Genomic DNA, 16,216 nt, shown 5'->3' with positions numbered 1-16,216 from the left:
AATGTGTGTTGAAAGTGGGTCATATATGCAGAATAGTATCATAAACTTCTAATTTGTGTTCTTCTTGGCCGATTAAAGGCAGAAAATGACTTTTTAGTGCTTGTGGATTGTAGACAACAATCCCCATAGTGCATTGCAACGCTCATCTCGGCAGGCCACTCCCACTACTCCGCCCATCACTGTAGACTAGTTGAGCTCCACTCTAAGCTACCGCCTGGAAATCATTTCGCACAATCAAATCAGATAATGCGCTCTAATATAATATGACGACGCAAGAGCATCAAGGCGTTCATCAGCCAATGGCCTGGCGTGACTCTATATGGGCTTCAGCCAATCACCTAGCGATGCGCGGTATACCGGTATTGCAAAAATACCGGTGGAGTGTCCCTTTAAACCTGTTCAGATCATGGCCATGATTTATGCGTGTTCACATACTAAGAGCGAAACCTTTACCAAGATTCGTACCATTCCGACGAGGAGAAAAATGAGTTTTTCCCGGTAGTTTTTTTTTTTAATGAAACTTTCCCACATTGATGAACAGAAAGCATGAAGCTGGAGGCTTTACTTGTAATGATGCATAATTTACTGTTATTACTATATTAAGTACATGTAGTAATGTGTAACTACGAAACCCTCAAGTAAATGGTTACCAGCATCTTAAAAGAGAGAGAGAGAGGAAGAAATGCTGGTGGGGAAAGAGTTATTATTCAGTGATATATGATCTGAATGACTAATACACTGAATAATAAACCTAAAACTGAGAAAAACAAATCCATCAATCTAAACAAGTTGTGCAGCAAGTGCCAAAACCTTCACCACATGTTTGCAGGGTTTACAGTACAGCTCACAGCAGAGGAAGGAGAGCGCTTACCGGCGTTATCCAGACGCTGAGCCCACTGCTGCAGTCTGGGTGTGATATGAAGGCCGGACGCCAGCGTGTGTATGAAGACTCGTGCCCAGACCCGGTTCCTGGACTCCAGCAGAAGCTCGACCAGCTCGACCAGCGGCCCGGTGTCCCTGCGGCCGCTCCACACACGCCTCGACTGCTCGCTCTCACACAGATCCAGCCACGGCCGCAGGCACTCCCAAAACACACTAATATTCACTGGCTCTTCTTTAAAAAGTCCTTTGTTATCATGAATTTGATGTAAAACACGGTCCACATAAATAGAGTCTTTAGGTGGCGCTGCAGGATAAGAACAGAGACGCAGCGTTACAGAGGTCGCAGGTCACACTCAGTGATTATAAACACACAGTGGACTCAGAAAACACTTCAAACAGCAAAACAAGCTAAAACAACCACACTGGGGGTCAAAGGTTGGGAGTGATTAAGATTTTGTAGCCTTTTTTGAAGGAGTCGCTTCTGCTCATCAAGGCGGAATTTATTTGATTTATAATGTTGTTAATAATCATTCATGATTTCTGAAGGGTCATGTGACAGTGAAGACTGGAGTAATGATGCTGAACATTCTGGAATAAATCACACTGAGAACAGATGATTTACACTGGAGTAATATTACAATGTTTTTACAGCATTTTTGATCAAATAAATGCAGAACTGTGAGCAGAACTGTAGTTATTCTAAACCTTTGACCGCCAGTGTAAATCACTGAATTGGCTCTGAACATCAGTTTACGGTCTCTAGTGTTTCTAGACCTTTAAAAGCTCCTGTAAAGGAATAAAATCCCCTTACTTCATGTGGAGATATATATATATATATAGTGAGGTGAGAATGAGTGTGGTGTGCTCACGTGATCCTCTCTGCACCGCTAGCTTGTTCGCCGCGTCCTCAGCCGTTACTTCATCTCTCTCTCGACACGCAGAACGTCTCGCCAACTTCTGCTGATTCCGACGAAGCTTTCGATCATTTTTAGACTTCAACTTCTTAATACTGTTGAGGCACAACGAGAGAAATCACGGTAAACGAGCGAAGCTTAGTGTTAAAGCACTGGATCAGCAGGATCAAAGGTCACCTTGAACACTGTTGCCGGACCCTCGCTCGACCAGCAGGGCTGGGTTTAGGAATACACGTTTTAAACTGAGAGACGAAAAGAGTGTTAGCAAGCAAACGAAGCCATGAAACATCACTGTGAGTGAGTGAGTGAGTGTGTGTGTTGGTGAGTGAGTGAGAGTGTGTGAGTGTGTGTGTCTGTACACCTCACCTCACACTTTATCAGCCCCGTCGAGCCAAATATTACAACGTGACAGATCCGCCCTCCACAGTCCGGCGTAAAACACGAATCTTTTAGAAAATCCTGCAGTGAAAGGAGAGAGAGCTCGTGAGTGTCGGTCCTCTTCAGATCTCAATCACTGAGTCGCGCTGAGTCTGACCTTGTCATTCTTATCAGAAAATGAAAGTGTTTTGAGCTTCTTCCAGCAGCTCATATGAAACTCGACTCTGCAGCTCTGACAGCAGATCAGCTGGATGAAGCCCTGAGAACACACACATCAACACACTGCAGATTCAGCTCAATACTCTCACACACTCTCTCACTCCAATTCCCTCTCGCTCGCTCACTCCAACACTCACTCTCTCACTCCAACACACACTCTCTCACTCCAACACTCACTCTCGCTCGCTCACTCCAACACTCACTCTCTCACTCCAACACACACTCTCTCACTCTTATACTCTTAATAACTATTATGACTCACTTTAAAGTCGGGGTCGCTGAAGTAGATGTGGATGGTGTGAGCGAGGCAGTGCTGATGTCGACACACTGCGTCTGCTTTAGGAGGAAACTTACACAACTCCACAAACCTCTGCAGGTGTTCCTTAGAGACAAGAGATCATCATGGTCATCATCATCATCATCAAATCAATTTTAACAGATTCTCATTTAGATGAACCAATATTGATATTCTGTTTTCAGCGGATGCTGTTAAACCTCCACGAAACACTCTCTGCAGTTCCTGCCATCCAATAATCTCTGATAGTTCTGATATGAAACAGTCTCGGCTTTCAAATCCTGTCCGTTTCATCAGTAGATTCAGTCCATAAATGTGTGTGTGTGTGTGACAGAAGAACCGATCATGTCCTCCTCTTTACTACTAATTGCAGCAGCAAATAAACATCAGTGAACAGCCGAAGGAATGATGAACAATACAGAACAACTTCCTGAAATCAATCATGTCCCATAATCCATCACTCAGAGTTTCGTCAATCAGTCAATAACAGCAGGAGAACCATAATGTCACGCAATGCCACATTTACCTCAGAAAAGCCATTCAGTGAACACAAACTCTAGTCATTGAGAAAAATAACTCTAGAGAGAGCATGCTGATTGACACATGCACTATGATGTATTCATTATATTTTTACTCTAATATATTCAAAATCAATATTGAAGAACAGGTTGTCATAAAAACAAGTTATGACAGCTGAAATATAATTACAGTCGAAATATAATTATGTCATTAACCAGTCACTTTCACAAAAACAGGCTTGGGTACTTTAAATGTGTGTATATAAATCAGGAGTAAACTGTAACCTGTAATATTACAGTAATGTCCGACTGACGGGTTCCTGTGGTTTACAGCTTTAGTTCTGAGAGATTACTGGAGAAAAATACAGTACACAAACTAATCGATATTGAATTGAAATTTAAATCGAATTTCTTGTGACCAAACTGAAATCAAATCGAAGTAGTAAAGAGGAAGAAATGATCGGGTCATCTGTGTGTCTCTCACACACACACACACACACACATTTATGGACTGAATTTACAGATGAAACAGGATTTGAAAGATGAGACTGTTTCATTTCAGAAGTATCAAAGATTATTGTGATTATTGGACGGCAGGAGCTGTCGTGGGAATTGATACCGGTTCATCAAAGTGAGAACTGTTTAAACTCATTACGTCCAACTAAATCAGACACTGAATCCCAGAATATCCTGATGGATGGCAGTAATCTCTCACACACACACACACACACCTCTAAACAGGCCACCTGCGTCTCCTCAACGATAGCTTTAGTAGTGGGCCAGGTGAGTTTCCCAGGCGTGACGCGTCTCTGAATCATGAGCTGCGCGTTAGAGAAGCGCTCCAGGGCTTTAGCAAACCTGTAAAACACCGAACATGAGCCTGACGCGCGAGACGACCCGGCGGAGAGCGGCCATCAACACTAACCTGTTCTCCTTCAGATACACTCGCCCCATCCCATAATGCACCAGCAACTGGAACTTCCTGTCTGACGACTCTAACGTGGCGAACCTCCTCTGAGCTTCAGCCAGTTCCTTCACACACACACACACACACACAGAGAAAACACATTTTACAATTACTTTATCAGGACCAACAATGACATTCATGTTACAGAATTTTAACATAACTAGCGTTTGGTGTTCTGTATCGTTCACCGTAGCATTCTCCCACCGTAGCGTTCTGTATCGTTCTTGCATTGCAGTGTACTCGAATCGTAATGTTCGCGCACTGTAGCGTTCTCGCACCGTTAACTGAAGTCAGGTGTGTAGGGGAAGGCAAGTCACATGACTTCATCAGCGTCTCCTACACGTGTGTGTGCGCTAGCTAAAGCCTGTCGGCTGGTCAGTGTGAGCGTTTGGTTCGGGAAGCGAGCCGAAGCGTGTTGCATTACCTCTGGCTGCCCGATCTCCAGCAGGGCGGTGGCGTACCCATAAACCAGCACAGCTTTATCCAGCTCCGTCAGACCCAGCGCCTGTCAGAAGCAGAAGCACCAGTGGACACTCGTGAACCAGTGCAACCATTCAGTGTGTCAGAGCACAACATTCACACACAACCAGAGTCAAACGCACGCTGATTCTCCAGCTGTGTTTCATACACCTATTAATCTGAATTATGGGATATTGCATAAAAGCATTGGATGTAAGCAGCAAGATTGGGTGTAATTCCCTCCAGAAGCGTCTCTCACACACGAGTGTGTTCCCGAACACCAGCGTCCGCACGCCAGAGAACACGACAGCGTTTACTGATGCGCGACACACACTTGTTTATGATGGAGGGAAACAGGCAGATTGCAAAAACTGATACTTTGCTCCAAATTCAAAGGAAGTGCTGATTTTGTTCTTGAACACATGGATGGAAACACTGCTTTACTGCTGCTGACACACACCTTTAATGCTTTAATGCTTTATGTAAATGTTTTATGCAATATTCCAACTAAATCCTCAACTTTAGATGGAAACACAGATACATCTTGTGATATAAACACACACATCAACCCGATCACATGTTTAGCGTTCATGTAAACACTACATTCAGATGTGTGTGTGTGTGTGTGAAGCGCTATGTTACCGTGGTGCCGCAGGACTCCAGGATCCGCAGGGCCACAGTGAAGGACTGATGAGCGTTCCTGCAGCGCTGGTCACTCAGAGCCATGTGACCCTCCTGAACCGCAGCACAGAAGAGCTCTCTCGAACACGCCTCGCTGACGGCCTCCTACACACACACACCGGCGTTACACACACACCGGCGTTACACACACACCGGCGTTACACACATCAGTGTTACACAGACACAGAAGCCTCAAACACACACACCAGCATTACACACAAACACGGGCACTAGTGTCACACACACAAAAGCATGATTTTAATATATTGTGTAGCAAAATGTTCACACACACACACACACACCTCAGCAGTTCGTGTCACCATGGGGACAGGAGAGCTGTCAGTCCATAAATGGGAAACTAACTAGTGTTACTTATTTGAAAAAGTAATCTGATTACTCAAGTTACTCGTGATGAGTTTCCCCAGCACTGCTCAGGGGTTTGCTCTGGATGACACTAACCGCTGGACTGTCGGCTCGCTCTGGCACAGGTGTGTGTTTGCTGCGCGGCTCCGGCTTCTCCGGCACAGGTGTGTGTTTGCTGCGCGGCTCCGGCTTCTCCACAACACCCGAAGATTTCTTACTCTTCCGTGGACTCATTTCACTAGGACACGATTCAGCAGAAATAAACATCATTATCCAAGAGCTCAAGGTCACATCCCTCAGGGGTCAAACAGCTGACATGATAATACTCTCATCAGATTTTAGTTTAGTTTAGTTCCTTTATTGTTCCTCTTTGGCTTCACTATACATCACACACAAGGACACCAACACAAAAACATAAGAAAGAATACATAAATTAAAAACAGTACCATTACCATGCAGCTAAACTTAGCTTTCATATATCCACCCCTACCCGTATTTATGTCTTCTCAGCATTTAAAAATCGAATGACATCTGGTACACATTTTTACTTGCCCTAGGTTGTCTAAACCTTCTCCTTGATGGAAGCAACTGAAAACTAGTGTGTAAGGGGTGAGATAAATCCTCTATAATGACCCTTGCCTTCTCTTTAACTTTCAATAAATATATCTCATTCAATTGTCTTTGTGTTTTACCTATGATTGCGCTAGCTATGTTAACCACCCCAGACAATTTCTGCTTGGATTTAACAGGTGAGATTTTGGTTTAGGGTTAGATTTTGGGTAACACTTAACAATAAGGATCATTAGTTAACAATCTTAGTTAAAATGAACTGAAAGTGAACAATAATTATTCAGCATTTATTAATGCATTATTAAAATGATTAATAACAGTATTAAAATCAAAGGTTGTATTTGATATGAGACTGCGTAGCTATACGCTTTGGGGAACCAATCCAATCACAGCGTGCTACGTTAATCGGAACGGCATGTTCTATGACCCGAGTTGGGACGCCCCGCAGTCGAGAAGCGCAGTGGCTCGTCTTAAAACTTAAAACTGTACACACACCGGCGGGGCCAGCTACGGCTCAGGACTGTTCAAATCCTGCCGTGCCACAGAGCGCTGTTTACAGTTCTATATTACATTTACATTATATTTGTCTCACATCGTCGTTAATGCATAGGGAAGGGGGTCGCGCACCGGACAACACAAAGTATCGCACAGCGGACGAGAAGCGTAGCGCCACGCCGGACAGGACAACTCACGGCTGCGCTTCTCGTCCGGTGTGCGCCCCCCTCAAGTCTGACGTGCCGGCTCGATAGGGCGGAGACCCTGATGAAGGCTAAATCATATGAAAAGGATGTCTGGGACTCCCAAGTTATAAAATCTGGCGAAGGACCGCTGGCCGCTACGTACGGACGCCTCGCACCGGCGGATTGACAGTTAATTAACAATGAACAGCAGTATTTCTATTAGCTAACATTAACAACTAATACTGTACAAATGTTTTGTTTGTTAGATCATGTTAACCAATGAACCTTTTTGTAAAGCGTATGGTTTGTTTGACACGTTCAGCAAACAGAAGGAAACATCCTGACACTGAGCGCCTGAGAAATGAAAGTAAACCTAGCTTATTGTACCTGCCATTAGAAGCTCAAGTTTCACTTTAAAAGAACTCTTCACAAACATCCTTTACAACTAATCTCAGATTTCTATCAACACACTGAATGATTGATTAAAACATGTTTGACCGAACGAAAGAATTAGCTTGTTTTCTGGTCACTCCATGACAATAACCGGGTTATTACCTCTTCATGTCTCGGAGTCTGTCGGCTCGCTCCTCGGGAAGAGCTCGAGCTCCAGAGTTTCCTGAAAACAAGGGAATTTAAGATTAGAGTTCAAATGAAGAAACTTCCCTGAGGAAATAAATAAGTCTTGCTTTCAGAAACAACTGGCAGAACCAGAAGAACCGCTAGTGCTAAACACCTGCGCGCGCTTAGAAACAAACGCATCAGATGAAGGAGGGAGCCAGCGAGACACCAGACTCGCCGGAAACAGCACGACACACACTTCCTCATGACAACATGAAGGAAAACACATTCTTTCAATTACACAAGATATCTGAGCGTCATCGTGTGTGCCAGCACACACCAGCCATCAGTGACCTTGGAGAGGGATGAGCACTGGGAACAGACGGAGACACAGCCTTCCAGATAACACACGGACTGATAGAAAGAGCAGTGTGTGTGTGTGTGTGTGTGTGTGTTCAGATGGGAGAGAGAAGCCTACTGCCATTACAGTGTAAATTACAGGTTTTAAACGGGTAATCTGCGGGGACATTTTAGTCAAATTTAAAGGAGTAGTTCACTTTCGGCTTCAGACCAGCACAAATAAACTGAACATGACAATCTCTATAGAAACATTAAAGGGATACTCCACTTTTTTGGGAAATAGGCTCATTTTACAACTCCCTCAGGGTTAAACGTTTAAGTTTTACCGTTTTCTAATCCATTCAGCCGATTTTATGATATTTAGAAGAATGTCAGTAAATCAATGAGACCAGAAACTGTCTGGTTACTGATATTCTTCTAAATATCAGATAAATCGGCTGGATGGATTAGAAAACGGTAAAACTTAAACGTTTAACCCTGAGGGAGTTGTAAAATGAGCCTATTTCCAAAAAAAAGTACTTTTTTGGAAATAGGCTCATTTTACAACTCCCTCAGGGTTAAACGTTTAAGTTCCTTTAAAATCCCTTTAAACTGTAAAGTTCTTTAAATCGTGGTTTTTGGTCTAATACAGGATCAACAACAACAAAAAATGTATAAAATAAAATCCTCAAATTTCAGCTATTTTATAAAAGAAGTTACATCTGTAAACACTCGGGTTGGGACATCTGGAATCCAATACTTGTAATATAATTAATTTAAATTCCTTTCAATATGACTTTAAAGGTGCCTTCGAATTAGAATTAATCTTGGCGTAGTTAAATTCAGTTCAGTAGTTCAGTGCATAGACATGACATACAGTGAGTCTCAAACACCGTTGGTTTCTCCTCAGTTAAATCTCGTTTCTGAAAAACAGGCGCACACAACACCACACAACACCGACTGCGACGCAACACTCGGGATCATTAGTTCAAATTAAAATATTACTTCAACACATTCTAGAGCAGCTTTAAACCACTGATTAACATTAGTTCGGCTAGTCGTTCTTCTGAAATAAGGATCTCAGGCGTTCAGGAGAGCAGTGCACATGTGAACTCAATCTTTCCTGAAACATGTGGAGAATGCGGCCCTCGCTCACCTGCAGCGTTCCCGTGGGGTCTCCCGTTCTCAGAGCTCTGCTGCGAGAGAAGAACACACTCATTACACACACACACACACACTCAGAGAAACCAACAGTGATGGCCAATGCTAGAGAGCAGGCGGCCCATATGAAGCCATCACACATTTCATTTAAAGTTCATAAAACACATTTTAAAACACAACACATGCAAAACACTTTTTTGAGGTAAATCTCGGTGCCCTCGTCTGGGAATCATGTTTCCAGTAATGAGAGTCCAGCGCTGAAGTTACACACACACACACACACACAGAAACTAATAACTCTGTTTTACTCAAACAAAGACCTTCGCCTGAAGTACATCAGCGCCTTTATTACTTAATCAAAGACTTATTAAATAATTATATGAATGCGCTAGGGTAATAATAATTATGAATAATTAAATGAATAATTATTCTGTATATATAAACACACACACACGTCCCTTTTCCACCAAAGCATTTTGAGAGCCGGTGCCTGCGTGCGAACCAGTTCGTTGTGTTTGGACAGCCAAAGAACCGGTTCACGGCCGGGAAAACTGGTTCCACAGCGGCACCAACTCTTTGCTGGACTAGATCCGTTCTTTTAGCACGTCATGTTTACGTCGGGGTCTGGGGCGGGTTTAGATGTGCTCTAAACATCTTTTCTGACCATCGCAAAACCAGGAGAAACTGCAGAAACACGCAAGCGTTTTTATTTTTTTTATTTGAAACATAAGCAAAGAAGAAAACAGTCACGATATAGAACAAATAAATGGGAAGAAAAAAGACACACGACAGGGATACATAACTTATCAGAAAAGATTACATATCAAACGAAAAGATAAAAAGACTTACATATTTCAATTGTTTTTAAAGTTTTCTTGGTACACGAGTTAGAGATAATCCCAAAGTAATGTACTTGCAAGCGTTTCTAGCGACGTGCACAGTGACGTATCGACGTCGTTCCCTGGGCGCTCTAGTCAGTGGAAAAACAAACAGGTTCTGAACGGGTTCGCAAGCTGAACCAACTCCGAACCAGCACCAGTTCCCAACCAGTTCTTTTTGGGTGGAAAAGGGGTAACACACACACACACACGCATGTATATTTAGGAAAAATGGCTTATTGATTTATTAAAAAAAAAAAGTATTTATATTTAATATAATAAATTATATATAAATATATATACAGTAAACACACAATTATTTCTTAAATGCATGCATTAGTTGATATACAGAATAATTATTCACATTACACACACTCATATATTACATAAGCACGCTGGTTTCCATAGCCTAACCCTAACGCTGCAGTGCACTCACCGCACTCTCCAGGCTGGAGGACCGAGGCGCCGCTTCAGGCTCACGAGTCGATCTCTGATGCTGAGATGAGGAATCGCCCGCGTGCACTCTGCGTCACAAACACAAGCTCAACCTGAGCACCAATACACACTTAACCCTCACCCTTTTTACCTTTAAATTACTCGTTTTAATCAATAAATAATACATAGTAATTTAATTCCTCACATTCTTTCAACTCACAATGTCATGCATGACCCTTTTAATTCAGCTCTACATATCTTACACCGGGAGTGGAAATAATAACAACACATGATGATATTTCATGCCTCTAGATGGGCTTATATGTCTATATATGCAGATGAGCTGTTCCCTTCAGACACACATGCAGACATTATACAATATTTCTTTGGTAAAGTTTTAGCATTTTTAGGTTTTTGTGTGAACCGAAGCATTTCTCGCATTACATTCATTCCTGACGGGCCAAACTGAAGGAGAACAGGATGAAAAGGAAGGATTTGTTACTTTTTTTTAAACTTCACAAAACTCTTCGAATCCATTCATTTTTATTTGTGTGTGTATTCATGGTTCAAGAGCGACAAAAGTCCTGGAGTCCTGGACCCGTCTGGAGAACACCCTACAAACCTGGTTTTAGAAGAAATCCTTTTAGTTTCAGTCTTGCTGGTCTTCATGCCTGCGGAAACACAACAGTAATGAAGCGGTGAGGTGTGAGAGGAGCACACACACACACACTAATCATCATCTCTGTAAATGTCCCAGTGTTAGCCAGCTGGATATACTATAAAAGCACATCACGAGGACTTCATAATCCATAAAGCAAGCAATAACAGAAGAAGAAGAAGAAGAATTAACCTTTGGCTAAGCCACGCCCTAGAATGTATTTTATTTATTTATTTGATATGGACACAACAGCATTGGACGAACCAGATACCTTGTTTTCAGTGTTATAGCAAAATTGCTAATTTGCAACACTTGTCCATAGGAGACAACACGTCACCAATCACACAAAAAAACACAGTAGTTACAAAGATTAGCAATACAAATCATTACAGCATTAAACACGTGTGCAGCTTTGACTTGACTTTAGCCATTGTTTTAGACATCTATCAAAGCTGATCATCATGTCTGTCTGCAATGTTAAGTCAGTGGGCAGAGAGTTCCATAGCAGATTGACCATACATCAATGGAAAGCTTATTCATTCAGCTTTAGGGTTAGGGTCAATTGCACAAAAATTGCCCCATGTGACTGGTTCTGTGGTTCCCAGCACAGGACACTAGCTGTGCAAAGCCCCAGTGAGTGTGAGTGTGTTACCGGAGCTGTGCTGCAGCTCGCTGTGGAAGCGCTCGCACTGCTGGTGCAGGTCTCGGAGCCCGTCGGGGTCGTGCCCGCACGCCAGCTGAGCCTCGCGGTTGGCCAGCACGGCCTTCTGGTGCTCGCCCAGGTAGAACAGAGCGTCGCAGAAGCGGTAATGACCCTGGAGGAGACCAAAACACTGTATGAGAGAGAGTCCGACCCGAGACTAGGGTCGAAAATCAAATACTTGAGGTCAGGGAAGCGGACACTTGCTATAAACTTTTAATTTCGATCCTTATTGAATCCTTTGTGAGTGTTTCAGTAGGAGTTAAAGTGCGTGTGTTCTGTCCTCGTGTGTGTGTGTGTGTGTGTGTGTGTGTACTGGACCCGCAGCTCTTAAAGTGACAGTGACAGTCTCTATAATAACACTAATCACTCAACAGGAGCCGGAGAACACACACTCGCTCTTCACTGAATAACTCTGTATCTATACCTGTATTGTATATTTGATGTATAAACTGCAGTGTTATTTTACATTTGATTCCAGTTCCCGACCCTGAAAATCTTAAAACACTGTTTGTTTCACTCGTATCTTTGTTCAGTTGTGTCTATCTGTTGCGATTGCTCGAGTGTTTATAGTGTTTAATAATGCTTGAAGTGTACATTAGTTCAGCTTCTGTGGTGTTTGTAAAGCAAACGCTGCGTGTGTAAGTGTTCTTCAGCGGATGATGTTCAGCTGCAGTTACACACTAAAGGCCTGTTCACACCGGGACGAATTTCGCGCGCGTTATTCGTCGACGTTTAACGCCTCGTGACTAAACAATGGGCGCCAATGTGAGTGTTCACACTGACGCGAAAAACGCCACGCGTAAAAGCGTCATTTTTTAAAAAACGCCTCGGGTTCGTTTTTTTGGTTTGACGCGCCGCGTCAAAACCTGTCCGACCAACGAGATTGGCGGGTTTGCTCACGTGTCTGGTACTTGTGAAGTTACAGTAAAACACAACTTGAGGGCGCTCAAACACAAAACGGTCTTGCCGAGCACACATACGGCGAAGAAGAGACAAGATACCTATGGGCATTGGGCAAGATGAATCATGTTGAGCTGCTGGTCTCGGAGAATAAAGAGCTATAAGATAATATTTATATTAGTATTTCTGTAATAATAGTATAGTATAGGGTGACCAACAGTCCTGTTTTCCCGGGACATGTGTAAAGCGGTCACTTTGTGCTTTATAGAAATCTGAGTTGAGATGAGAACTGCGCATATGTGCGTAATGTCAGTTAGATTTTGACAAGTGAGGAGAGGAGAACCGCTCTGCCGACTCTTTCTATTCTTTCTTTTATTTTATTTTCTATTGTGACCAGATGTTTGTTTGTGTTTTTTTTTCTCGCTCGATCCCCGTGTATGAGGAGGAGTGTGACGTTTGAGTGGTTTTATTAAACGCGGGGAAATACGACAACTCTCGTCTCTCGTGCATCTGTTCATCCGACAACTGCTATGTTTTTATCTCTGGGCAACATCTCAACTGTGCGTTACACATGTCCTGTTTCCACGTCCTGTCCTGACTGTTTTTAAGTGATGAAAATGTCCTGGTTCTCAAAAAAACTGCTGGAAAAGATCAGTCCTACAGCAAAATATAGATGGGCAAACAAGGTGGTCGAGGAAGAAAAACAAGATAAAGAGAATAAAAACTAAAGATATGAATAGATTTTGTTAGTTCGTTTTTGTAAGTGTGTGAGAGCTATTTTTTTTACATTTGGAGGCATTTCTTTTAGTTATTTATTATTTATATATTTTTCTAATACAGAAGACATTATTTCTATCATTATTTCATTTGTTTTTTTCTATCTGTCATAATAAAACATTGAGACATGAATATGATCACCCTAGTATAGTATTCTATTATTATTTCTGTTTTACATTAAGCACCATCTAATGTCAGGGAATGAATTTGCATGTTCACTCGGCTCATCGTCAGCGAAAAACGCTTGGGTGTGAACACAAAAAACGCGTTGAAAAACGCTGACGAATAACGCACGCTGATATTCGTCCCGGTGTGTACAGGCCTTAAATCTGAATGATATCAAAGTTGTATTTTACCACATTGGAATTGAAATTAGGAATTGATTAGAATCAGAATTAATCGTTAATATTCAGGCGATGCCCGATCAGTACACCAGGAACACATCACTGTAGACTGTACAAATAAGCATGAATTTAACTAAATTAAATGAAACTGATGATGATGATGATGATGATGAATACCTTGGCCCAGTCTGGCTGCAGTATAATGGCTCTCTTTCCATCGCCGAGTGCTTTCCTGAAAACAGCTCCACAATCAGTATCTCACACACACACACACACACACACTCCTCAGTAACGTGCACGGGAACAGTGGGAATAACACTCACAGATATTTCTCACAGCGGATGAAGCAGAGCGCTCGGTTCCCATACAGGATGTGGTTATTAGGGCTGAAACACAGAAGAGAGATGAGGTGGACACACAGGACTGGTGTGAGGGAAGCGCTGACGACGCTCTGACACTTACTGGTATTTAATGGCTTTAGTGTAAGACTTCAGAGCCAAGTCATATTTCTTTCTCTGGAACTGCTCATTCCCTTTGTTTCTCATATCGTCGCTTTTCTGGAATAGAGTCAAAACACCATTACCTGGATTTCTTCTAATACAGCAGATCTCCAACAATACTCATGATGAACGTGTGTGTGTGTGTGTGTGCAGTCGTTAAAGCAGAACACGAGCGTCTCTCACCGTCAGAGTCCAGGTGTCCGGCTCGTACTTGAGCTCGGCGACGGCCTTCTTCCTACTGCACGACACCACCTGAAGATAACGCGCATCTGCGGGCGAGACGGTCTCATGAACATGTTCTGCAGCTTGAATCACCGACAGTCACATGACCTCATCTATCTAACCCGGACCCCGACAGTCACATGACCTCATCTATCTAACCCGGACCCCGACAGTCACATGACCTCATCTCCATGCAGGACTCGTTTGGATCAGGAACTACAGGAACCCTGTCAGTCGCGTCTCTACATTACTGTAATACTACAGGTCACAGTTCACTACTGATAAATTACACAATGCTATTATAATATTATTTTTATGGCATAATTGTTTCTACTCCATTTGGTTATTGAAATAAACATAAATGGTGTCTGTCAAACATTTCTTCATGACACGATTAATTCAAACATTAAAAGTTGTTTTACACTCGTTGAAGACGAAGCGCAGCGTGCGGTAGCGAATCTCCACGGAGCCGAGATCCAGCAGCTTCTGCCGAACACCAGGAACTCCCGAGTCCAGCAGCCACGCGATCGCCTCCGCCAGACAGTCGTCCTGCTGCACACACACACACACACACACACGTTACTGACAGACGTACTGCTGCACACACACACACACACACACGTTACTGACAGACGTCCTGCTGCACACACACACACACACACACGTTACTGACAGACGTGTCAGAATCCACAGGGTTCCCACACCTCGGCTAACTCCAGACTCGAGGACTCATGTGGACACACATGTCAAGTGAGAGCAAGGTTACATCATGTTAGTTAAGATACATTGTAACAGTTTTGTGCGCATGAACGTGATAGCAGCGTAGCACACACAGCACCTCACGCAGGACACACTTAACATAACGCGTGAACGCTAGTGCGCACAGGCCACGCAGTGCTGGCAGAATAACACACTAGCGCAGCGAATAACATGGGATGTTTTCCAGAAAACTTCCAGCACAAAATAAATCCAAGCACTTTGCACAACCTGTGTGTGTGTGTGTGTGTCTGTGTGTTTCAAAAACTTTCCACGGCCTTGATTTTTTTTTTTTTCAGATTCACAAACTTCCCCAGTCTCTCCAGGCCGCGTGGGAACCCTGAGTCCAGGTGTGTTACAGGGACAACCCTGAAATTAAACACACTGAGATAAACACTGCAATGAAGCTTCTCACGGTCACACACACACACACACACGGTCGTGCCAGTGGAGATCTCCTCCAAACCCGCTCATCTTCAGAACACAAATTTAGATATTTCTGATGAAATCCTCCACTGACAGCTTTAACACTTTGAAGGCCCAGAAAGGCAGGAAAGACACTGTTAAAGGAGTAGTTCACTTTAAAAAAAGCTTTAGCTGATAATTTACTCACCCCCGTGTCATCCAAGATGTCCATGTCTTTCTTTCTTCAGTCGAAAAGAAATGAAGGTTTTTGATGAAAACATTCCAGGATTTTCTCCATATAATGGACTTCAATGGGGACCAAACGGTTCAAGGTCCAAAAGACAGTTTCAGTGCAAACTGTTCAAAGGGCTTTAAACGATTCCAGACGATGAATAAGTGTCTGATCTAGGACCCTGCGACTCAGGACTCAAAAAAATATTTGTTCATTTTGATTTTGAGTTTGAACAGGAGAGTCACAAACGCGTATCACAGAACAGAGCAAGGCGAGCATTTGGGCTTATAAAACTTAAACTTTGTTATACATTTATTAAATGAGCGATCGTTTCGCTTGATAAGACCCTTATTCATCGTCTGGTGTCGTTTAAAGCCCTTTGAACAGTTTGCACTGAAACTGTCTTTTGGACCTTGAACCGT

At 43.0% G+C, this 16,216-nt stretch overlaps 1 protein-coding gene across 1 annotated transcript in view; it reads right to left on the bottom strand.

The window, feature by feature from the left end:
- ttc3 (tetratricopeptide repeat domain 3) overlaps positions 1–16,216 on the bottom strand; it is a 35,596-nt gene that overhangs the window by 15,784 nt on the left and 3,596 nt on the right. The window contains exons 7-27 of the mRNA XM_089126548.1: positions 14,824–14,953; positions 14,363–14,448; positions 14,142–14,236; positions 14,003–14,065; positions 13,857–13,911; positions 11,608–11,770; positions 10,920–10,968; positions 10,299–10,386; positions 8,980–9,019; positions 7,482–7,542; positions 5,773–5,914; positions 5,275–5,418; positions 4,598–4,678; positions 4,132–4,238; positions 3,938–4,064; positions 2,656–2,775; positions 2,332–2,433; positions 2,163–2,255; positions 1,974–2,038; positions 1,752–1,891; positions 872–1,186 (exon numbers count right to left, since the gene is read on the bottom strand). Of these exons, the coding sequence (XP_088982674.1) occupies positions 872–1,186; positions 1,752–1,891; positions 1,974–2,038; positions 2,163–2,255; positions 2,332–2,433; positions 2,656–2,775; positions 3,938–4,064; positions 4,132–4,238; positions 4,598–4,678; positions 5,275–5,418; positions 5,773–5,914; positions 7,482–7,542; positions 8,980–9,019; positions 10,299–10,386; positions 10,920–10,968; positions 11,608–11,770; positions 13,857–13,911; positions 14,003–14,065; positions 14,142–14,236; positions 14,363–14,448; positions 14,824–14,953 (2,266 nt within the window). The remainder of the gene's footprint in view (positions 1–871; positions 1,187–1,751; positions 1,892–1,973; positions 2,039–2,162; positions 2,256–2,331; positions 2,434–2,655; positions 2,776–3,937; positions 4,065–4,131; positions 4,239–4,597; positions 4,679–5,274; positions 5,419–5,772; positions 5,915–7,481; positions 7,543–8,979; positions 9,020–10,298; positions 10,387–10,919; positions 10,969–11,607; positions 11,771–13,856; positions 13,912–14,002; positions 14,066–14,141; positions 14,237–14,362; positions 14,449–14,823; positions 14,954–16,216) is intronic.

This window comes from Pimephales promelas, chromosome 23, assembly GCF_988280905.1.
Source record: "Pimephales promelas chromosome 23, fPimPro1.hap1.1, whole genome shotgun sequence".
Taxonomy (NCBI): domain Eukaryota; kingdom Metazoa; phylum Chordata; class Actinopteri; order Cypriniformes; family Leuciscidae; genus Pimephales; species Pimephales promelas.
The sequence above is the reverse complement of the archived record's forward strand: the minus strand, read 5'-3'. Positions and strand labels throughout refer to the sequence as shown.